We start from the raw sequence: 24,345 nt of genomic DNA, 5'->3' as shown, positions 1-24,345 counted from the left end.
TATTGCACAGCTAGGCCTGTTTGCAGCCTTCCTTATTCGTTGTTTATGTCTGGAGTTAGCATAACATAACCGCTGTCAGCGTGAAAGTGTACGCCAATAATTCCCTAATTATTCACACCGCAGTGTCTGCCGTCAACATCACGCACACTGTACGGCGACAGCCCCTGATAGAGGGAAAGTCATATATACGCTACATAGCCTGTATTCTTTTTCGAAAAAATGTTAATAAAAGCTCCTTCGTTGGGCTACCTGTGACCATGTGCATTTCACTGCCTGGCTGCTGGGAGTTGTAGTGAATCACTATTACACGGCTAGGCCTGTTTGCAGCCTTCCTTATTCTTTGTTTCTGCCTGGAGTTAGCGTTACATAACCGCTGTCAGCCGCCAACTGTACGCCAATAATTCCATAATTATTCACACCGCTCTGTGTCTACTCTATTCGTAATACACCATGCTGAGAGGTAGGGGTAGGGCTATAGGAAGTGGACGCGGGCGAGGACGTGGAGGTCCAAGTGAGGGTGTGGGCACAGCCCGAGTTCCTAGTCCAGGTTAATCGCAGCCGGCTGCTGCGGGATTAGGAGAGGGGCACGTTTCTGGGGTCGCCAGCTTCATATAACAATTTTTGGGTCCACGTGCTAGACCTTTATTACAAACAGAGCAGTGTGAGCAGGTCCTGTCGTGGATGGCAGAAAATGCATCCAGCGATGTATCGACCACCCAGTCTTCTACGCCGTCCACTGCTGCAACTCTGAATCCTCTAGCTGCTGCTCCTCCTTCCTCCCAGCCTCCTCACTCCATGAAAATGACACATTCTGAGGAACAAGCAAACTCCCAGGAACTGTTCCCGGGCCCCTGCCTTGATTGGGAAAAAATGGCTCCTCTCTCACCTGAGGAGTTTGTCGTGACCGATGCCCAACCTTTGGAAAGTTCCCGGGGTCCGGATGATGAGGCTGGGGACTGTCTCAAGAGCTTTCAGTGGGTGAGGAGGACGATGATGATGAGACACAGTTGTCTATCTGTGAGGTAGTAGTAAGGACAGTAAGTCCGAGGAAGGAGCGCACAGAGGATTCGGAGGAAGAGCCGCTGGACGATGAGGTGACTGACCCCACCTGGTTCGCTAAGCCAACTGAGGACAGGTCTTCAGAGGGAGAGGCAAGTGCAGCAGCAGGACAGCTTGGAAGAGGCAGTAGGGTGGCCAGGAGTAGAGGCAAGGCCAGAGCGAAGACTCCACCAACTGTTTCCCAAAGCACCCCCTCGCGCCAAGCCACCCTGCAGAGGCCTAGGTCTTCAAAGGTGTGGATGTTTTTCAGTGAGAGCGCGGACGACCAGCGCACAGTGGTGTGCAACCTGTGTCGCGCCAAGATTAGCCGGGGAGACACCAGTACCAGCCTCACCAGCATGTGCAGGCATATGATGGTCAAGCACCCCACAAGGTGGGACAAATGCCTGCCTCTCCCCCTGTACCCCAACCTGCCACTCAGATCCAACCCCCCTCTCAGGACACAGGCACGAGCGCCTCCCGGCCTGCACCCACAGCCTCACCTCCGCTGTCCTTGGCCCCATCCAGCAATGTCTCACAGCGCAGCGTCCAGCTGTCTCTAGCGCAAGCGTTGGAGCGCAAGCGCAAATACAACACCACACACCCTCACGCTCAAACATTAAACGTGCACATTGCCAAATTGATCAGCCTGGAGATGCTGCTCTACAGGCTTGTGGAAACAGAGGCTTTCAAAAACATGATGGCGGCGGCGGTTCCACGCTACTCGGTCCCCAGTCGCCACTATTTTTCCTGGTGTGCCGTCCGTGTACCGTGAAGTTGGTGGAGGCTGGGACCGAGTCAGAGCCTGGGACCGCACACGTCCTACCCACACCCAGAATTGCGGGTCCTTCCTTGGTTCTGGTATCTGCGGCGGTCTATGCTACCTCCTCTAAACCCTCCCCCTCCTCCTCCTGCTACGCAACCTCTACCTCTCAATTAAGAAATGTGAGCAGCACGTCGCCAGCAGTCGGTGTGGCGCGGCAGCACAGCGGTGGGCAAGCGCCAGCAGGCCGTGCTGAAACTACTGAGCCTAGGTGACAAGAGGCACACGGCCCCCGAGCTGTTGCAGGGTCTGACAGAGCAGACGGACCTCTGGCTTTCGCCGCTGAGCCTCCAACCGGGCATGGTCATGTGTGACAACAGCTGTAACCTGGTGGCGGCTCTGCAGCTCAGCAGCCTCACACACGTGCCATGCCTGGCCCACGTCTTCAATTTCGCGGTTCAGCGGTTTCTGAAAAGCTACCCGCACTCATCTGACCTGCTCGGCAAGGTGCACCGCATCTGCGCACATTTCCGCAAGTCCACCACGGACGCTGCCACCCTGCAGACGATGCAACATTGGTTTAATCTACCAGAGCACCGGCTGCTGTGCGACGTGCCCACACAGTGGAATTCTACGCTTCACATGTTGGCCAGGCTGTATGAGCAGCGTAGAGCAATAGTGGAATACCAACTCCAACATGGGCGGCGTAGTGGGAGTCAGCCTCCCCAATTCTTTACCAAGGAGTGGGCCTGGATGGCAGACATCTGCCAGGTCCTCAGAAACTTTGAGGAGTCTACCCAGATGGTGAGCGACGATGCTGCAATCATTAGCGTCCCCATTCCTCGGCTATGCCTGCTGAGAAGTTCACTGCAAAGCATAAAGGCAGACGCTTTGCGGTCGGAACAGGAGATGGGGGAAGAGAGTATGTCGCTTGATAGTCAGAGCACCCTGATGTCTATATCTCAGCGCGTTTTGGAGGAGGAGGAGAAGGGGGAGGAGCAGGAGGGGGAAGAGACAGCTGGGCCCACTGCAGAGGGTACCCATGCTGCTTGCCTCCCATCTGTTCAGCGTGTATGGCCTGTGGACGAGGAGGAGGAGGTGGAGGATCCTGAAAGTGATCTTCCTAGTGAGAACAGCGATGTGTTGCATACTGGTGCCCTGGCACACATGGCTGACTTTATGTTAGGCTGCCTTTCTCGTGACCCTCACGTTAGACGCATTCTGGCCAACACTGATTACTGGGTGTACACCCTACTCGGCCCACGGTATAAGAAGAACCTTTCCACTCTCATTCCCGAAGAGGAAAGGGGTTCGAGAGTGATGCAATACCACAGGGCCCTGATGGACAAACTGATGGTAAACTTCCCATCTGATAGCACTAGCGGCAGAAGGCGCAGTTCCAAGGGCCAAGTAGCAGGGGAGGCACGGAGATCAGGCAGCATGTTCAGCACAGGCAGGGGAAAACTCTCCAAGGCCTTTGCCAGCTTTATGGCTCCCCTGCAAGACTTCGTCACCACTCCCCAGTCAAGGCTAAGTCGGAGGGAGCACTTTAAAAGATGGTGAGGGAGTACGTAGCTGATCGTACCACAGTTCTCCGTGATCCCTCTGCTCCATACAACTATTGGGTGTCAAAGCTGGACACGTGGCACGAACTTGCGCTGTATGCCCTGGAGGTGCTTGCTTGCCCTGCCGCTAGCGTCTTGTCAGAGAGGGTGTTTAGTGCAGCTGGGGGAATCATCACAGACAAGCGGACCCGCCTGTCAACTGCCAGTGCCGACATGCTTACACTCATAAAGATGAACAAAGCCTGGATTTCCCCAGACTTCTCTTCTCCACCGGCGGAGAGCAGCGGAACCTAAAGATTCTTTTCGCTGCAACCGCAGATAAAAGCACTCTTCTCTATCACTGGGAAAACGGGGCATTTATCATTATCAATCTGTCTCTGACATTACTCCTCCTCCTCCTCCTCCAAAAACAACATGTCATCACGCTGAACGGCCAATTTTTCTGCAGGCCAAAAGGCTCAGCTACATCTACCATTGTTTTTACAATTTTTCAAAGTTTCAAAAGTATTGAGACTGTAACATGAACCAATTTTTTCAACAGGGCTGCCTCCAGGCTCTGTTACAAATTAAGCAACAGTGAGCTGTATCTTTAAAAAAATGTTTATGGGTTTCACCTGCCCTCTCGGTTGATACATTTTTCAGAGGTACACTTGTACTCTTGGTACACTAATTTTTGGGGCCCACGCCTACACTCTTATCCAACTAATTTTTCCGGTCTTCGCCTACGCTCATGGTATCCCAATGTTTCAGAGGTTGGCCTATACTATTACTACAGAAATTTTACTGGGGTCTGCCTGCCTATACTTCTGCTACGAGAAAGTTACAGGGGTCTTCTTATACTGCTGCCACAAGTATGTTACAGGGGTCTGCCTATACTGCTGCCACTTAAATGTTACAGGAGTCTGCCTATACTGCTGCTACATAAATGTTACTGGGGTCTGCCTATACTGTTACTACAGAAATGTTACGCGGCTCTGTCTATACTGTTATAACTGAAATGTTACTGGGGTCTGTCTATACTGTTACTACTGAAATGTTACAAATACTGGGCTCTGCCTGTACTGCTGCTACTGAAATGTTACAGGGGTCTACATATACTGCTGCTACTGAAATGTTACAGGGGTCTGCCAATACTGCTGCTACATAAATGTTACGAGGGGGTCTGCGTATACTTCTGCTACTAAAATGTTACTGGGGTCTGCCTATACTTCTGCTACAGAAATGTTACAGGGGTCTGCCTATACTTCTGCTAATGAAATGTTACTGGGGTCTGTCTATACTGTCACTACAGAAATGTTACTGGGGTCTCCCTAGACTTCTGCTACATAACTGTTACTGGGGTCAGCTTATACCTTTGCTACAGGAATACTACAGGGGTCTGTGTATACTATGGGTGCACTAAGTCTTCCCATTGCGGTGTTCTACCTATCTGGCCCAAAGAAAACCCCCGACTAACTAGGGCATGGATTGTGGGCCGAGGCCAACATGTATTTTCTCTCACGTTACCTCAGCTATCCGGGGCACTGCAATGGGATATCTTTATGTACCGTCTGTGGGTTCCTGCTAGCCACCCATGCTGCGGGTGCACACAGACTTGCCATAGCAGAGTTGTACCTGCCTGGCACTTAAAAAAGAAAACAGACAGACTAGGGTATGGAGTGTGGGCCGAAGCCAACTTGTATTTTCTCTCACGTTACCTCAGCTATCCGGGGCCCTGCAATGGGATTTCTTTATGTACCGTCTGTGTGTTCCTGCTAGCCACCCATGCTGTGGGTGCACACAGACTTGCCATAGCGGAGCTGTACCTGCCTGGCACTTTAAAAAAAAAAACAGACTGACTAGGGCATGGAGTGTGGGCAGAAGCCAACTTGTAGTTTCTTTCACGTAACCTCAGCTATCCAGGGCACTGCAATGGGATTTTTTATGTACCGTCTGTGGGTTCCTGCTAGCCACCCATGCTGTGGGTGCACACAGACTTGCCATAAAGGGTGTTTTACCTGTCTGTCCCCAAAACAGTGACAGACTTGGGTAGGGTGCAGAGTCAGGATGGTTTACCCCTTGCATTGTCGATGAGGTGCCCGACACCCAAACAGAATGAGTAGTGTGTGGACACATGGATTCCCCATTGCTATGTCACTCGCAGCACCTTGGGCCACACAAGGTGTTTGCTGGGACAGAGGCTGACCCAGGGCCCGCTCACATACTTCCCACACCGAGTATTGCTGCATTGTGAAGATGTGCAGAAGTGCTGGGCTGACAGCGGAGTCTCCTTTATGCCCACATTTGCAGCTCCTGACGGAGGTGGCCCAGGATTGGAATGAAGATCGAATGTCTACCTATTATCAATCCTCAACAGCATTGTGGGCTATCGCCCCCCCCCCCCTTTCAAAGAGGGTCGCTGCCTGGCCCTGCCAACCGTCTGCAGTGTGTGCCTGCGGTTCCTCCTCATGGCAGACGCACTTATAAATAGACATGAGGGTGGTGTGGCTATGGGGCCAGCGTGTGGCATGAGGGCAGCTGAAGGCTGCGCAGGGACACTTTGGTGTGCGCTGTGGACACTGCGTCGTGCGGGGGGGGGGGGGGGCAGCATGTAACCCAGGAGAAGTGGCAGCGGAGTGTCATGCAGGCAGTGATTGTGCTTTGTTGGAGGTAGTGTGGTGCTTAGCTAAGGTATGCCATGCTAATGAGGGCTTTTCAGAAGTAAAAGTTGTTGGGAGGGGGGGGGGGGGGGCACTCTTGCCGGTATTGTGGCTTAATAGTGGGACCTGGGAACTTGAGATGCAGCCCAACATGTAGCCCCTCGCCTGCCCTATCCGTTTCTGTGTCATTTCCATCAGTTTCGTAGGTTTTGCAGATTTGCACCAATGAAAACCTTAGCGGGTCGAGTCGCCCATTGACTTCAATGGGGTTCGTTACTCAAAACGAACTCTCGAGCATCGCGGAAAGCTCGACTCGAGCAACGAGCACCCGAGCATTTTGGTGCTCGCTCATCTCTAACCGTGACCCCTGGCATTTGACAATATTAGATCTGACATTTCTTGCCTCTGACACAGATGTGTACATTACGTCCTTTTATACTGGACGATTATCTGCCTGCCCGTTCCTCCGAATACTCATTGTCCCGACAATTGGGTGGTAAAGGATCATTGATCGTGATGAACGCGCTAATGCTTCTTTATCAGCTGATTACTCCATTTCAGCCTCCATAAACCACCTGCCGATTGGCTGCACATCCCTCTGTGTGAGCAGGGAGCAGTACTGCTGCCCTGTGGGATAAACTATGGTAACTGCCGCTTCTCAGCCCGCCTAGCCCTGTGCGTGGCTCGGTGCTGATTCCATGGGGCCTTCCCAGTGCCAGCCCTTCCGCCAGCACACATCCATGTCATCTGACGCGCCCATGACTACATATACGCATCACACAGGTCGGCTGCATTCTGCGCGTGTTCATCCGCGCCGGATCTTGATGCCAGGGCTCCGCCCACCTCCCTGAGCGTGTCCAAAGAGAAAGTCAAGTCCCTCCTCCCATAAAAGCGGAAGCGGAGGGGCCAGGCTGGGTGAAGCCTCTGTTAGCCCCTCCTCTCCCGGGCTGCCGCAGTGAAATTGGGCGCGTTTGCGCAGTGACGTTCCTTTTTTTGTTGGAAGGTAAGGAAGGGATAGCATGGCGCCCGCGGTCTCGTGTAGGGAGGCGGCGGTGGGATGTCGGGCCGAGGACGCCTGGGCTAGTCTGTGGGGTGGCGGCTGAGGCAGGTGGCCGGGCGGAGGAAGCGGGAGGCAAGGCGCTGGTGTCGACAGTGCACGAGTGAGGCCCAGGCCGGCTCGGGCGGGAGAACGGTAGTGGGGCCGTACGTTAGCAGTCCGCCGTGCCGTCCGCGGGGTGGCGGGGCTGAGGCGGCCGGTCATGTGCCTAGCAGTCTCAGCGCTGCGGCCTCCCTGTGACTGTTCCAGCTGTGCGCTGCGAGCCGCCGCCATGTCAGCAGGCCTGCGGGGAGCGCGGAGTCATCCGGCCGGGGGGAGGGGGGCCATGTTGCTGCCGCCGCCGCTGAGGCGATGCCGGCTGAGGCGCAGCTCTGTGACACGGGCAGGCGGCTTCCGTTTCCTAGGGCGGTCGGTTCTCACACGTGGACGGATGGCGGCCGTGTGCGGGGAGGATGCGCGGCCTGCCTCGTGTGCCCGGCGCTACTAACCCGCTCTCCCCCCGCAGTACTCGCAGACACCACCATGGCAGATGAGGTAGACTTCACCACCGGAGATGCCGGCGCCTCCACCACCTTCCCCATGCAGTGCTCTGCGCTGCGCAAGAACGGCTTCGTGGTGCTGAAGTCCCGTCCCTGCAAGATCGTGGAAATGTCAACCTCCAAGACTGGCAAGCACGGCCATGCCAAGGTAAAGAGGGTGGGGGGTGAGGGCCCATGCCAAGGTAAAGAGGGGGGGATGGGTGAGGGGGGCCATGCCAGGGGGGGGTGAGGGGCTAAGGTGATGGGGGGCGGCAGTGTGAGGGGTGATGCCAAGGTAGAAAGGGTGAGGGGGGCCATGCCAGGGGGGGTGAGCGGTGATGCAAAGGTAGAAATGGTGAGGGGCCCATGCCAAGGTAAAGTGTGGGGGGGGGGGGGCTTAAGAGGAATGTGTGGGGGAGGGGGGCCATGCCAAGGTGTGTTGAGGGGGTGATGGGCTAAGGTGCAGGATGGGGGGGGGGGGTGTAGGGGCCAATGTAACAGGAGTTAGGGCAGTGTGAGGGGGGGGGGATGCCAAGGTAAAGAGAAGGGGGTGAGGGGATAAGGTAATGGGGGTGGAGGGGCCAATATAACAAGGGAAGGGGGTGATGCCAAGGTAAAGTCGGGGGAGGGGGTGATGCCAGGGGGAAGGGGTGGTGGTGTGAGGGGTGGTGCTGAGGTAAAGCGGGGGGGGGGGGGGGGGACACAGTGACAAGATAGAGGGTTGCAGGGGAATACTGGGCTCTTCATCTTGTAGCTCTGGTGACACTGCAGTGGGGTCAGTAGTCTGTACTCCGGCCCAGCATGCTGGTGCCTGCTCCACTGCTGCGGGGGCATCACTCCCACACTGGCTGTTAGCTGCACAAGAAACTGGGAGACGTCTTCTGTCTTCATGCATAAAGAAATCGGCTTTACTTTTGCACAACTTCTTGAATCACCTATAGTGTGATCCTTGTACAATCCCCCATCCACAGGAGAGGATAAACTGCTGATCTGCCCACTGGTCCTGAGGATGGGGGTCCTGTGTCCTCCTCCCTGCAGGATTACTCCACCCTCAGGGAGGCGGCTGAATGCCACCTTGGCTGTGGACCCCATCCGTTTTTAATGGTGCTGAGCGGCAATCACTTGGGTATTTCCTTTAGCACCCCATTCATTTTGATGTCGCGGGACCCCTGTTATGGGGTGTCTGAACAAGTTGTTCCCTGTTCTGTGGATGGGAATATGATATTCTAGTAGAACCCCTCTAAAGAGGGTTGTGGCAAAACTGCCTTTTTATAAACTCCTATCCTCGGGATAAGTCTGCTGAGGACCGGGCTCCTGTATACCCCACTGTTTGCTTCCTGCAGTGCCAATTAAATGGTGCGGTGCTCGCATATTGCTGCGTTCATTTCAGGGCGGCTGATGGCAGTAGAGCACAAGTTCTTCACTGTATCGGTGAAGGTGGTGGCACTGCACATGCATGACTACTGCTCGATTCAGTCGCCTCACTGCAGAGGGGGCAGGAGCTGCACTGATCAGACTTCTTTGGCCTATATTAGTACTAAGGGCATGATGGGAGTTTGGGGATTTTCATTTCCCCTTTTCAAAAGCCATAACTTATTCTTCCATTGCCATAAGGACTTGTTAGGCACGGCACGCTGTAGTTATAGCTTTAGGTTTCCACAATAACTTTTTTCTCCTCCTCAAAGTTGTCTTTGAAGCAAATAAACATAAGTACATGTTTTTCTTTAGGTTCACCTTGTTGGTATTGATATCTTCACTGGTAAGAAGTATGAAGATATCTGTCCATCTACCCACAACATGGATGTCCCAAATATTAAGAGAAATGATTACCAGGTAACTTGTGCTTCCATGTGCTCATATTAATGTCGCCGCGTCCTTTGTGTGGCTTCTCATGTCACTTCAGAACCTCAGAATTGCCTAAGGTGCTTCTAGGTGGACCTATTAAAAGAAGAGAAAAATCGTTCAAACAAGTGAATGATCACTCAGTCTAAATGCAATGAATGACAAACTGTTGGCTCCATTCACTTATTTGGTTTGAACCGCGCTCATTCAGTCACTTACAGTGTTGTGACCGACTGAACAGGCCGATAATGTATCTTCCTGTATAAAGAGGGGATGATGACTATATTCACTTGTTCAAATGATAAACCTGCTTGTCTATAAAAAAAGCTTCAATGGGCTTGTCAGATGTTATCCCATAGCCATATGATGGGGATAACCTTCTGGATGGTGTCCATCTGCTGGGAACAAATGCTTCTACCACCAGGGAAGTGCTGGAGCTGGTGGGTGCACTTGAACTCAATCGCTGAAAATGTGTAGGGCAGTGGTGTGCAACTGCATTCATTGCAGGATGCTTGGGATCTGTGGGAATCGTAGCAGTTGGACCATCACGATCAGCTAGATATCCTGTGCACAGAAGATAAGAACTTGAGTTTATGGGACAACCGTTTTAGTGGCAGCAATGAAGTCCCTTTTTGGGGAAGGCACAGGATTCACAGCAACTGTCAGATTGCAGCACCCAATGCTCTATAGTAAAGTGGGTGGGTATGGGTCAGACCAGGTGTTCTAGTAGCCATTGACATGTTACTATGGGTTTTAACTTGTATAATATAGCATCACTGTTTTTGTAAGATCTTACTGTCCTTGCATGTTCTAGCCTAGGTGTTTTGCATGCTGTCAAATGTCTTTAAATGGGTACTTTGTCCCATAAAGTGATGCCACACTGCTAGTGCATGGTATCAGCTTAAAACCAGTGGGAACCCCACAGATCCTGAAAGTCAAAACTTTATAGTGTTTGTACAGCACCGTGACCTTTTAGTTATCATGAATGGTGCTTCTGGACCTCAGACGAATGGAGCTGTGCTGCAGTTCCCTTAATGTTCACGGTTTGTGCCTTAAGTTTTGGAGATTACAACTGTTAGGCGTTTGCACTAGTGTAGATGTGAAGAGCAATTAAAGCGAGATCCCACCTGTCCCTTTAAAAGTGGATGGGTGCAGTTCAGAGCTCTGAGCATAGCATTGGTAAGGTGGTTATAAACATTAGCGTTATGGGACACTTTTTTTATACAGGCTGATCGCTCAAAATTCATTCAAACGAATTTGAGCGATAACCACGCTGTGTAAATGCAAAAAATCTACTATTCGTTTGCAGGTCGTTATCGCTGACTTTCAGTCGGCATAAAAACCATTGCTGGATCACAGGCTTGTCCTGTGTAAATGCTCCCCACTTAACATAGAAGGTGGTGGTCTGTACATGTGAACACTCTGCACGAGTGCCAAAGACCTTGGCATTGACGCTCATGCAGTCATTTAGCCAACTGTTGTACTGCATAAAAGGGCCATTAGCCAATCCCCACTGAATTCATGGGACCAGTTGGGACATCTCCATTTACACGAACTGCTCAACACTCTCCCTGATGGATGTTTGGGGGGAGATGTTGAAATAAAATATGCTTGATCCTTTAAGGAAGATAAACAATTATCAGTTGCCTGGCAGCAACTGAGGGTCCTTTACCAGAGGATCATTACTGTGAATGGAGACAATCAGGCTGGAAATCACTCTGGCCACCCACACCCATTCACAGTAAACAGGCAGTCATAGATGAGCAACTGCCTGTTTACTTGGGTCATTCAGGTTTTATGCCTGCCTAAACGACGAATGGTACTTCACTTAAAAAAAATCTCTATTGAGAACGTGTGCTTGGCTGACTGTATGGCAGGACTTGGAAGGAAATTGCTGTCTTAAGTAACCTTTGTCAAGGAATGTCTAACATAATTTTAGAGAAATGCCTTAATTTGACCACTTCTGCTCCTACACAGATTACTGACAAAATCCATAGACAGATCAGACTACAGATGCAGCCCATAGAAGTCTATGGAGAGGGGAGGAGGCAGGCAGATATGGCAGTGGTTTCTAGCAATGGTTTATTAACAGGTGTGTACAATGCTGTGAGTATCTTGCAGCGTTGTAATCATCGCAGCCCATTTGCTCTGCTGGCAGAGGCAGTGTATGGGTTATAATTGGCACTGTGCATGCCCAGGATACTAACGTCACGGACATGTGCAGTGTTTGTTTTTCAAATGCCCTGCTCTGAGTGGGGATGCATATTAAAATGCTGCCTTTTTGCAATGCCTGCAAGTAGACTGTTTCATACGCAGCCCTTGAAGGGCTGCATAGGATACATGGAGTACTAGAGCATGCTGCAATCTTATTTTTGCCTGCATTTTATATGCCAGGTCCACTTGCAGGTGTGAATGGAAATCCATAGACTCTTCATTGCGTGTTGCACATGGGAAAAATGGATGCATAATATGCGGGGACCATACACCCGTGTGAATGAGCCCTAAATGTGAATCCAGCACTGACGTGAGACAGTTTCTGTGCTGTCTTCTAAGATGGCTGCATTTTGGCTACCCAGTGCCATCTATAATCAGACACCTCATGGAGTCCCCAGTGATCATTGGTCTGTAGCTCCTCATACCACTTCTATGAGCAGCCCTGAACAATGCAAAAGCAGCCTGAAGCTGCAGACGACTGATGCAGTGTGCTTTGAGTAGTCTGTGAATAGTTATCTTGGGACAGCCTGGGAAGTGGTGGATCCACAGGTTATACTTCCCACCTCTCCACATCCTGCATGAAATGTTGCCTCTGAACCGTAGGATTGCTGTAAGCTGCCGGCACATTCTGGGAATCTTGGCTGGCAGTCAACTTTTGTCTGCAAAAGTGATCTGTCGGGGTTTCTCCTTGGAGCTGTCGGAGGCTGGTACATAGATCAGTTCAAATGTTCTGGCAGATCACAGCGTGTGACTACCTCTTACTGCTGACGGTCTGGAAACCTTTACAGATCACTGCTCTTCTGCAATGGGGATGGTGGATACTGGCAGGCTTATGCATGGTAGTCCTGATCCTCATCTTCCACAGTTTGTTTCATGGACAACTTCACCAAAAGCCATGGACAGTCTGCACTAAGTTTTTAGAAAGTGCAGATTTTTTTTTTTTTGTTGCAATCAAGGCAGAACCCAACTGACCACATGTAACATGTAATATAAACTATAAAATGGCAACAAACAATGCATAAAGTGAACTTTTATTTCATTGGGATATAGCTGTCAGTGCCCATAAATATAGTAAAACTTTCCCTTGACTCGGTGCCAGTAAAAATCACTAGTGTAAATGGTACAATGTATCATAAGGACTCCTTGGTGGTGGCAGTGACCAGAAGCTGATCTCCATCCTCATTCTAGATCCCACAAACGCTGGTCAAAACTGAATTTTCTGCAGATTAAACTGACACTACTTTATCCATGAACAGCAGCAAGGACAGGAGGTTCTGCAGCAGCTTTAAAGCAGTTGTGCAGTTACTGTAGATCATGCCTTCTGTGCTATAATAGGGGCAATACCGACCTGTTCCTGCCACCTCAATCTAGTGCTGCAATGAGCCCGCTGTGGTCCCAGTGTTTGCTGCTGTTGCCAGGAGTCAGGTGACCACTGCAGCATCAGGTTCCTTAACTCCTGGCATTGTGCCCAGGATAGGAACAGCAATGCCAGTAGAATGAGTAGTGACACTGCAGCAGTCACCTGACTTGGTGCATCATGGTAGCATGGAACAGGTAAGTACTACTTCCCTTATGTTGGCACAGGGGGCATGTTGTCCAGTAAGTAGACAACTGCTTTACGCTGTCTCTTCATTGAGACCCATGATTAGGGACATGAAAAATCAGTATCCTATGGTGAATGTATCTGCCTTCCTACCAGTGTATCAAATGCTGACTGAGCAGATGGACAGGTTGCAGAGTGTTGTGTAGCTTGAGAGCCTTCCTTATGGCACCTAGTAATGGATTAATGCTACCTCTTTGTTATAAGACCTGTCCAACCATGATGCTTCCCCTTTCATTCAGCACTTGTGGTGGTCTCTTTAGGGTTTTGGTGGCTAGCTTGTACTTGAGTCAATAAGATACCACGAATCTGTTCCTAATCTTGGGATGCTTCTGATGGGTTGGTCAGTGTTGGAACAAACTTGTGTTGTATGTCCAGCCTTTCAGTAGGGCTGTGCTAGTGACTTTGGTGAGGACAAGCCCCTCGTATAACGGATCACGTTATCACTTAGCAGAAGTGGCGGGCTAGGTATGACACTGCATGGCTACACCAGCCAAAACAGAACAGGCAACCCTTTCCAAGGGGCTTTCCTAAGAAGGTCCTTTAATCTTTCCATAGTATGAGTGACAAATAAAAAAACTGCTAGAGTCCCCATTTCCTCTATTTAACTACAATTAGGAGAGATCTGAATGGATGTGTGCTGTGTACAGCTGATGGTGGACTCCATCTAGTCTTGGACTTTGGAATTATGATGGGCTATACTAGATATCAAATATATAAGAACAAAACTGGTCTGCAAAAACCTAATTGTATGATGGTTACAGCTTGGTAAGTTAATGGATAGCTATTTCTTTCCAGTCCCACTCAAAGGGTCCATAAACCTCTATGGGTGTAACAGTGGTGAAATGTTTGCGGCTAAGACAGGCAGGACTTCCTATAATCTTTATATAGCGGGGGGGGGGGGGGGGGTCCAACGAGCTTACATGCTACAAATAATGGGGTGGTACAAAAGGTAAAGGGAATGGAGTGGAATGCTATACACAATGGTCAAATTGAGCCATATCGAGGCTGACTTGGTATAACTGCAGGGGGCAGTTGATTGCTGCTGGCAAGGATTGCAGTCAGTAGGACAGGGTGCATGTTAGGCAGACTAGAGAGGGGTTTGGTTTAGATATGGTATGTCTCCCTGAAGAGGTGTGTCTTTAGTGCATGCCTGAAGTAATGCGTCAGGGATTGCACAGATTGGGGTAGTGCATTCCAGAAGACTGGTGCTGCTTTGGAGGTGGGAATAAGCGGAGCTTAAACTGACTTCACTGTTGGGAGAGTAGGGAGAGCAGACTGGGTTGTGGATTGAGATGAGGGAGGCAATGTAGGGTGGCACAGTGCTATGGAGAGCTTTGTGGATGACTGTAATGATTAAGTGCACTTCTAGGGCACCTCAAGGGGTTGCTCTTTTAGCCAGGGCAGGATCTGCGTGTCTGGACTTGGCATTATATGGTACCCCAAGCCATACTTGCAGCCTACATGCAGAAGTGCTGTTTGCCAGTTTTTCTTTGGGAGTTAAAAGGTAGGATCACACTTTGCTGCTATCAGGGTGACTACAGAAAAAGCTGTCTTGAGAGATCTAGGTGCTGTCAACATTGTCTGATATGATGAATATTGGTCTTCAACACTGCATCTGGATACATGTGTTGGAGAACAAAGTGGCCGACCATGCAATTTAGCCCTGCCAAGTGTTTTGTCTTGTGGCTTTTTTTTATATGGGTCAGTGTACAAACCGAACCAAACAGTTTTACAACTTTAAATGGCACCCTTGTATCTAAAATGCAATGTACACACACGCACGCACGCACGCACACACACACTCTTCCAAATGCTACGAGACAATACAATTGGAAGATCTTTCTTTTGGAGTACCTAGCAGTAAACAGTTGCTGGTAGTATTGCTGCTCTATTGGACAGGTCTCTAGCCTTAGTTATGAAGGCTGTTCACATCCCGATCTCCGTTTGGAACCTCCAGTACAGAGTGGCATAAAGTCCCAGACAACGGTGCAGCATTCTGCACTTTCATCCAGGAGCATTCCTGTTGGAAGCTAGACAGACCACATCCTACCCAACGGGATCTGTCCAGCTCTGAGGACTGAGCCACATAATGTGAAACCTAATACTGGTGTGAACCCAGCTTAAAATGTTGGCTGAAGGGTTATCCAGCCTAGGAAAAATGTATTGCCTCTAGGTGGGCAATCAATATCTGACTGGTCCTACAATCGGTAATTTAAGGGGCTGCTGCACCCATGCAAGTTGTCTGCCCCTTTAATGTTTATCTGAGCACGATTGTGTTCTTATTCCAGAAACCTTCTTTAATAGCTGTCGTTCTGAGGACTACAGGCTCATTCCATTCATTTAAGTAGTTTAAAGGAGTGCTAGGAAAGTCAACAAAGGTTTGGATTGGGGAGAAAGCCAGCAGTGCATCATTTAGTACTTGTTCCAATGAACAGAGACAGCAAGTGTAATTTTTATGTATTCACTGCTATTCATTTTTTTTTCTCCCCAGCTGATCGGCATTAATGATAAATACCTGTCCCTGCTGACCGACAGTGGTGACGTCCGCGATGACCTTAAGCTGCCAGAAGGAGACCTGGGAAAGGAAATAGAAGCTAAATATGAAGCAGGAGATGAAATGATGGTGAGAGGGTGTAGCCTGTTATGTGGTCAAACCTTTAATGTCATCTTTTTGGACTATCTTATCTGCCAAGAGCATCTATTAGATCCTCTAAATGGGTCTGTTCTGATGAGTTTGCTGCTTCTATAGCACTCTAAGTGCTAGATTACTTATTGTAGCCAAGTGTGGGTCATATGGATGTGTTAAGAATGGTTCTTGTATGTAGAACTTATGTTGGTCAATAGTTGACTTGAGGAAAGGCAGGCAATGTCTGCTTTGACTAGATGACTTCACTTTAAAACTTGTATAATGCCCATCAGTAGTAAGGCTTTTTGTCCTAGGTAGATTAGAAAGGACTATAATTATACAATGGACTCTGGTGTAACATTGTATATATTGTTTGGAATCTTACACACGAGTAGTGCTGATAAATACCAATCTGAAAATGGGCAGTACCAGCTTTGCCAATTTAACAATCTTTCCCTCAATGTGACTAGTAAATATTGCAGTTCTAATATTGTAACTTCTCTTTTGACAGGTCTCCGTCTTGTGCGCAATGGCAGAAGAATGTGCAGTAGCCATCAAGGCCATGACCAAATAAACAGGGATCCCCGGCTCGAGCAACCTGCTCAGGTCATGATAAACAGATCTTAAATTTGGTTCCGATTGTCACCAAAGCTATGGCCTTCACAAAAACCTCATTTCTTTTTGACTTGACTTGTTTGCAAATACTGCTGGATTCTAAATTTGGTTATGCAGGTTAACTGGTCATTTCCAAATCACTGCAGATATTTCTTGGGTTACCTTTCACATTCCTTAAGGTGTTCATTTTTGAGGGTCCAACAAAGTGACTCTTTAGATAAGGTGTTCTGCATCAGTTGGTCCATGATGCATAGTTTAAATCGGGCTTACAGGTAAACTAGGGGGGGAAAGCACCTGGAATTAAAAAGGTAATTTAATAAAGCAAATGTAAAAGATGCAAAAACTTTCTATTCCTTACTAATGCATAGAATGAGGAGTCTTTAGAATATTAAGCAAGTTTAAATCTTATTGCATGTTAGACTGTCTGAAACACAAGTATATCACTTGGACATCTAAGAAACATGAGTGATTTAGAAATGCCAGTTGATGCTCCTTCTGCCCTCCCTTTAAAAAAAAAAAAAATCCTGGTGGCCATGTGCAAGTAAATTGTATTACCTCTGTATTCTCTGCCAACACGTTGGCTTGCATATTATAACCTTATAACAAAAAATGGTGTCAAAGCCTGCCTACGGTCCAGACAGGTAATTGGTATACTGGGTGATTCCACATAGCAGGTGTACATGGCACAAAATGAGGATTAGAGTTGTTAATGCTACAGATTTTCACTCGAGGCCTTTGTCATCAAACTGAAAAAATAAAACTAGAAAAATGCAGTCCAGTTGCTTTTCTTTTATTGTATTTATCTTGAAATATTAAACATAGTAAAGACCTTCCCTTGAATTGATTTTGCAGTGCTTCCAGTGTGATTTCTTTAACTTTCTTTTTTTTTTTTTTTTTTGTAACACAAATGTGGATACTAGAAATGGGGTTTAATTGCCCAAAATCCTTCTAAAATCTCTGGCAGGATTTTACTCCCATGTTTAACAAATATACAATGTCCCGGGGCATCTATGCTTTAGAGAATCCCAGAGTATTCTGAATACTAGAGGACTCGTCACCTCTCCTGACATGGGCTGCTTTAAGAAGTCACCAATCTGGAGCATCACTTCCTTAGAGCTTGCTGCTCTTCCTCCTAGTGTTCAGGAATAAGTTGACAGCTGGGTGTTACTATTCTCCTTGCAATCTTCTACTGTCAGCACTTGCTGGACTGTGTAAATGCCCAGTTGTCAACTTGTAAACTTCTAGGAGGAATAACAGAATGGCACATTAAAAAAAGTGCTCCAGAAAGGTTATTACAACCTGCAAAAATAGACATGTCAGGAGCGCTAACAGGTTCTGCTTGAATCGAAACATGAAGGCTCTTATAGGGGTTGTATAAAGTTTTTTTTCTTTTTTTTTTTTTTTTTTTTGTCGGTCTTGTCCATGGGCTATATGGTAGCTTATTGGTTCTCTGTACATATTGTGGCCAGTTAAGTTTTCAGGTGCACCGATCTATAAATGTCACCATCAATATAACTCGTGTATAGTTCCTCCTTTACAGGTTATACAATTCCAACAATGCAAACGCTTTGTGTGACTGAACACACAGCATGCATCGAAACCCCTACAGCCAGAGCTAGAAGTCTTAAATCATTAGTGGTGGTAAACAAGGTTTATTGTAAATGTCTGTCCAGTACTGTCCCAAGAGGGATCCTGAGGAAGCAGTTGGATTCTGTACAAATTGTCAAACTTAAACTGACGGCAAACATGCCTCGCATGCGTTTGTTTACTGGGTTCATCATGGTTCCAAATACCTGAAAGTGTAAAGCTCTTCTGTCCTTAACTTGAATGTTTAATTCCTGGTCACTGACTCTACCATATGCATGACTTGCAAGTTCATTGTGTAATAGATAGTTGGATGAGGGAAAAGCAGCATAAGGTATGTAGTGTTTTAAGGACACTGGGTATAGTTAATGGTACAGCCAAGGTAACTACGGTCTTAACCTTGGACTATTTTTTATTTTTTTTTCTATCAATTCCTAATGTGTTAGTGCTTATAGCACTCAGTTTATTATCCTATTGTGCCGTTACACTACGCATTAAGTTCCAATTGACTTGCTGGCAGTAGCTGGGCTGTAAGGTCCTCCTATACAACTGCTGCCCGACTAGTGCTCCTTTGCGATGGCTGTTAAAGTGAATGGAGGTGGAGTAGGCTGGCATCACACCCACCTGCCTCCATTCACAGTAAACGGGGTGGGAGGGGTTTGTCCAAACATTGAGCAGCTTCTGTGTTCACGAGGCCAATAGTCTCCTGGCTTTTAGTTTTGCTAGACACCAAAACAATTCCAACAAGTGAGCATTTTCTTGCTCAGTTGCTGCATGTACACAGGACAATTGTCGCACAGATTTGCGGTTTCCAGCAAGAATTCGGGTGACAATTGCCCCTTGCAAAGTACCCTTTAGGCACTTCAGAACTTCATGCCACTTTTTTTTTTTTTTTTTTGGAGGAGCTTCCAATTTTTGAAGTTTATTCTGTTGGGTCTCTCTACATGCCACTTGCTACATCATATTGCCATGCATTGTTTCAGTACTGAAACTTTGTATTCAGACTGCTTCACTTACAGTATGTGCTCTTCTAGACTAACCCTCATGTGGACTCGAGGGCTTTAGATCAACCACACTACCCCGGGCTTTTCTTTATAGGGAAGCTAGCATGTATTTCATGCTGTCCTCACAGAGCAGCATCATGGAGTGACTGTCACTTACAGGGTTATGGGCAGTGGTTTTTAAGAACTTAGTTTGTTCCTGGAAAGGAGTCCAGCTTCCTCATGAGGTGTTAGCCCTACCACCTTCTGTAACAGTCTTCTAGCTATTAGAATGCATACTGAACTGCCACGGCATAACATGAATAAGCTAAACTCCTCTCTCGCTGGGAGCTGCAGAAACTAGTTGTAAGTTCTTTAAAACCATAGGTGACAATTGTTCAGTGACCTGTTGCTGTGCCACCAGCATAAATGAAGTCTAGTTCCCTATAAAGCTGATCTTTCACTTGTCTGGCTAGTTTCTGGATGCACATGCTGGGGACAGGAATTCTATATTTTTTCTTTCTACCCACTCTTCAAGGTCTAGCTGATACCTAGGATTGGCACAATGTACATGCATACTGCAGTGTCAATGCTAATGTCATGTAGTATGCTGAACTCGGATGCAGCACCTAACCTTGCATCAATTATGGTCATTCTAAAAGTTGTACAACAGACTCCAAGCAATAATGACAACTTCATATAGCAAAAAAAATCTTTGGCTTCTAGTTTAAAGCTTTGCTATGCTTGCAGCATAAATTTTAATTATGCAACGGTTGCTGAATAGATCATACAGGCCTCCCAATAACTTGTTCAATGTTTATCTGCTTTCCAGTTTAACTGCATATGTTGTAGGTGGCTGCATCATGCTTTTTTTAGCGGTTTTGGGTTTTTAAGTTGGTGTGAATAGATAATAGTTTGGCAAGAGATGGCAGAAGGGTGGTGACATGAAACTTGTTTTCTAGTCTTTAATGTTAAGTGTTTACCCTGCATGCTGTAACACGGACATTGCAGTTCACAACAAACTCCTGTAAACGGTAAACTTTTTTCACCCATTTTTTTTTGGAAGATCAATTCTTATTTGTACAACAAACAGTACATAGTTGACTCTATACACTACAAGGGAATTGCAAATGTCTGGTCTAAACCTACTGTAGGTTTATGTATTGTATTAGTTTTGACATTTCACATTGTACAGAAGAGTCTAGCAGCCTTGTATATTTTGCATTTCACTGTAAAGTTAAACCTAATTGGTTAATCAAAACATGTAAAGTTTCAAGATTGTGTTACTAGGTTATAAATTGTGGATTGAACAAAATTAATAAGATCAATAAAACTTAGGTGATTTCTGATGTCTAAATCTAGTCCTTTTTATTTATTGAAGTGTGCTCATGCATATCTCTGGTTGTGGGGGAAATGGAATCGGTCAGATTTTTCTCTAACACAATGCCTAGTTCCATTTAAATGATTCACTCAGTTGTGGGAACTGATTTCATGTATCTAAAATCTCCCAGGATGCTTTCCCCATCAGTGCCTTAGGGTGAATGCCCACGGATGGATTTATACTGCGGTTCCTGCTTGTGAATTTTGCAGCTATTGGGTTCTATTGAACCTAATGGCTTTCTGCCTGCTAATGCTTTCTCGTGGAATTCAGCCGTGGGAAATGGTGGCATGATCTATTGTCTCCATTTACATAGCATATAAATGGAGAATACAGAATTCCGCAGGCACTGTCACGTGCACCCGTGGATTTACGATGCAGATCTCGCACCGCTCGTGGGCTTGAGCCCTTAAACCGCTGCCATGCTCCGAATCAAGTGGTTGGACACTAACATCTACCCTCTTGCTTCATGTAAGCGATTCTGGAGATCATAGGCCAGCTCTTGTCCTCAAGACACCCAAACAGGTCATGTTTTCTGGATATCTTAGAACATGAGGCCCTGGCAATTACATCACCTATGCAATACAGAGGAAATCCAGACTTCATGACCTGTTGGGGTGCCTTGAGGACTGGGGTTGGGGAAACTATGTCTTTAAAACACACTGCAGCCAAAGTTACCATGTAGCCCCACCCTTAGGCACGTTTCTGCAAACAAAGTACACATTTGCCCTTTAGCAACTCTGCATGTACAGATGTGGGCAGGACAATATGCAGACTCCTGAGCGCCTGCATGTTATACAGCTGCTGCCCATCTGTAGTAGCTAGGAATAACAGTTTGATCCTGGATGATTACCTCTTCACATGCTGTTAATGGCACTAGTGGCATCTGAGTGTTTAGAGGAAGGGTGCTCTGTTTCTGAGCTTCACCACATGATGCAACTGTGGGGTGCTGAGTTTGTCATGGCTGCTGCCCTAGTGGAAGTCGCTAGGCATCTCGGTACTTGAAATGGGCTGCTGTGGTAACTATATACTGCATGTTCAACTTCCACTTGAACTAATGCTTAAGCTTCAGATACTTTCACCCCTATATGTAAGCTAAGCTTATGGACTGAAAGTAGGTGACTCGTGGAGTTTGGGGATGTAACTTTAATTAGCGGTGTGAAGTCTGTGAATTTTGGTGCAGATTTTTCCACTGTGTAAAATTATGCACCAACTCTTGTCATGTGTAATAACCTTTCTAGCCTTGTCCCTACTAGGCATGGTAACCATTTCTTGGCCACAGATAAGTCATGGGTTCCCCAACATGGCATAGGAAAGGGTAGACCCTGCAGGAGGCTTGCTAGTGTTACTGTTAAGTCAGAAGGGTGCTCACGAATACACACCTTATGAACAGGCAAGTGGTGCCTCCTATATCCTGTACTCTATAACACAGGGCACCGGGTATGTGACAAATGCATTACAACATTAGCAATTGTGGTAAATTTATCCTTCAACTATTTGCATGGTTTACATACTTTCAAAACCTGATGAGTGGTCTTCAAAGAGTTTGAGCTTTGTAGGGGATTGCATTCACCCCACTCTGTTTTAGCTTCCTATTGTGAAAAAAAAACAAAAACCGCTCACCTAAATGAATTCCAAACTAAAAGGGGGTCTTAAGCCGACTGTGATTTGGTGCAGATTTGCTGTTGCAAAAAATTTGCAGTGAATTCACAAAGTGTGAACATACTCTAAAGGGCAGTCTTCACCTTAAGAGGATCACTTATCCTTATTGCTCAGGTTTTTAAAAACAAGTTTCTGCTTTGACTGTTTTTGTTTCTTTAATGGACTGCCTTGGCTGCACATCTTCCACTAATCACTTTTTTTGGTTGCTCTTCGTACTAATAAATTCCTCTTTGCTCCACGTCATCCTAGGCAGTTGAAAAATGCAACCCACGCTGGTGGGAGCAATGATTTCCACAGTATGGGTTTGCAATGACTAAAACTACCTTGGTCTTGTGAACCTCTAATGGAAACTTCAGCGTGAGGTGTTGCTATACAGGAGCATACCAAGTCTGCTATAGAGCCACCCAATCATGACTGCATGACAAAAACACACTTCTACCAATCCAAATATACGGGTATATATTGTCCCTAATGAAAGTGAGAATTTGGGACCATAACTTGCTTCCAAGGTCTGCAAATAATATGCTGTCTCAAAAAGAAATCCAGCCCAGTGGAACCATTTTTGATATCAAAAGATTTTTTTAGGCTGTTAACGATAAGGAGACATTTTCATGATGGGGCAAATGATGAAGTGTCCTCTGTAAATGTGCAAGGTAATGAAATGCTTCACTCATTGATACTGATGGTAATACCTCTGTTCTTCCACGATGTGGTAGTTTTTCCCATCCCATAGACTAGTGGCACACGGGCATCCTAGGTTGGCCAACTGATACTGCTTTATTTTTTTAAAAAAAAGGGAACAGCAAGATGAGAGGCTCCATCTTGGGTCCCATTCAGAATTCATAAACCGAATCCAGTAGTGGGTTCAAAAATATGGGAGTGATGCAAATCGTTCCATTTTACTTTTCTCTGTAAGCGCCATTCTTGGTTTTGACTTACAAGTGCTGCTGTCTGGGGCCTTAGAAAAACTGGGAAATGTTAATGAAGATGATAGTATTTTGACTACAGTATGGAATTCCAATAGGAGAGGGAAGTTTGTTTTGTTTTTTTTTTGCTTCATGGTAGAATTTTTGGATCATAATGAATGGGGTGAAGGTGACACCCCCCTCCCCCAAATAAGATAAAACTATTGGACAATGGCTCACCTAGTTTGTTTGAAATCACCAAAGATAAGATCTCGGCATGGAGTATGTAAGCATGCAAATATTTTTAGGTGGAGAATAAATAAACCCGATTTACTAATAGTGCAATCCATGATTTCAACCACATATCAGTTATAATACAACCTTTACCTGGTGTCCTCTGTAGGTAGGATCTACCACTTCCTGGTTGGAGATGTGTATCCATAACCACCTTTCTGACAATATGAACAATAATGGTAGCAAGCCTTATACAGTGTTTAGCACCTGGTGTACAATTCTTGATACCAAGAGCTTTTCTTGGACATATCATTGGAGACTTTTTGGATTTTCTCATTAACCACTAGATTTCTAGCAGGTTAACGCCACAGACATGATTTGATAAATCATTATTAAAGAGAACTTGTCAGCATGTAGAGCGGGATGAGCTGTGCAGAATGATACATAGTCTTGTGGGGGGAGAAAAAATCTGTATAACGTAATCATTTAACTCTGCTCTTCACATACAGAAATAGCTGTCAATCCCTAATAGCTCCACCCACTGGATGCTTTAGCCCGGGAGAGCAGAGAGTTACATGAATAAAATACAATCTTTCCTACCAATCTATTTATCAATCTGCTCATCTCCTGCTCTGTAACATACTGCCTGCAGCATGGACTGCTTTTTAATGATGACAGGTTTAAAGGGATCCTTCCATCAAGTTTGAGCCCCATGAACTATGTTATGGGGTTGAAAGTTGAGGAAACGGGGAGTCCAGGGAGCTCAGTTTCCTACTGGTTGCCCCATTCCTGCGCTGTGTCCCTACATGCAAACAGTGTGACTCTTTTCAGCCAGCTGCCATTCATATCCATGGCAGAGTATGCACACACTGTAGACCGAGAGGAGTCACCCGTGTGCATGCGGCAACTCAACGATGACACAGCATAGGAACGGAAAGTCCGGTATTTCTGAACCACAGCCCCTCCAGCTTGCCGTTCTTTCACCTTTGAGCCCCATAATGTAGTTTATGAGGCACAAACGTGATGACAGGTTCCCGTATAGTGTAGTTGGTTCAGTGGGTTACCTGTAATAGTCATAAAATCATATCTATTTATTGTACCCGATCTACATTGTTTTTAGAA

At 46.9% G+C, this 24,345-nt stretch overlaps 1 protein-coding gene across 1 annotated transcript; it reads left to right on the top strand.

Moving 5' to 3' along the window:
- Positions 1–6,866: 6,866 nt before the first annotated feature.
- EIF5A2 (eukaryotic translation initiation factor 5A2) lies at positions 6,867–17,320 on the top strand. The gene is made up of 5 exons (XM_066601082.1): positions 6,867–7,008; positions 7,568–7,749; positions 9,309–9,413; positions 15,731–15,862; positions 16,377–17,320. The coding sequence occupies exons 2-5, from the start codon at positions 7,585–7,587 to the stop codon at positions 16,437–16,439; spliced, it is 465 nt and encodes a 154-aa protein (XP_066457179.1). The 5' UTR covers positions 6,867–7,008; positions 7,568–7,584; the 3' UTR covers positions 16,440–17,320.
- The last annotated feature ends 7,025 nt before the right edge of the window (positions 17,321–24,345 follow it).

Source organism: Eleutherodactylus coqui, chromosome 1 (assembly GCF_035609145.1).
Source record: "Eleutherodactylus coqui strain aEleCoq1 chromosome 1, aEleCoq1.hap1, whole genome shotgun sequence".
Classification (NCBI taxonomy): domain Eukaryota; kingdom Metazoa; phylum Chordata; class Amphibia; order Anura; family Eleutherodactylidae; genus Eleutherodactylus; species Eleutherodactylus coqui.
This window is presented reverse-complemented; position numbering and strand designations above follow the sequence as displayed.

Excerpts from the sequence above, each read along its gene's own strand:
- EIF5A2 (XM_066601082.1), top strand. The coding sequence starts at position 7,585 with ATGGCAGATGAGGTAGACTTCACCACCGGAGATGCCGGCGCCTCCACC. Across the intron at positions 9,414-15,730 it reads TTAAGAGAAATGATTACCAG|CTGATCGGCATTAATGATAA; the intron begins GTAACTTGTGCT and ends TTTTCTCCCCAG. Across the intron at positions 15,863-16,376 it reads AAGCAGGAGATGAAATGATG|GTCTCCGTCTTGTGCGCAAT; the intron begins GTGAGAGGGTGT and ends CTCTTTTGACAG.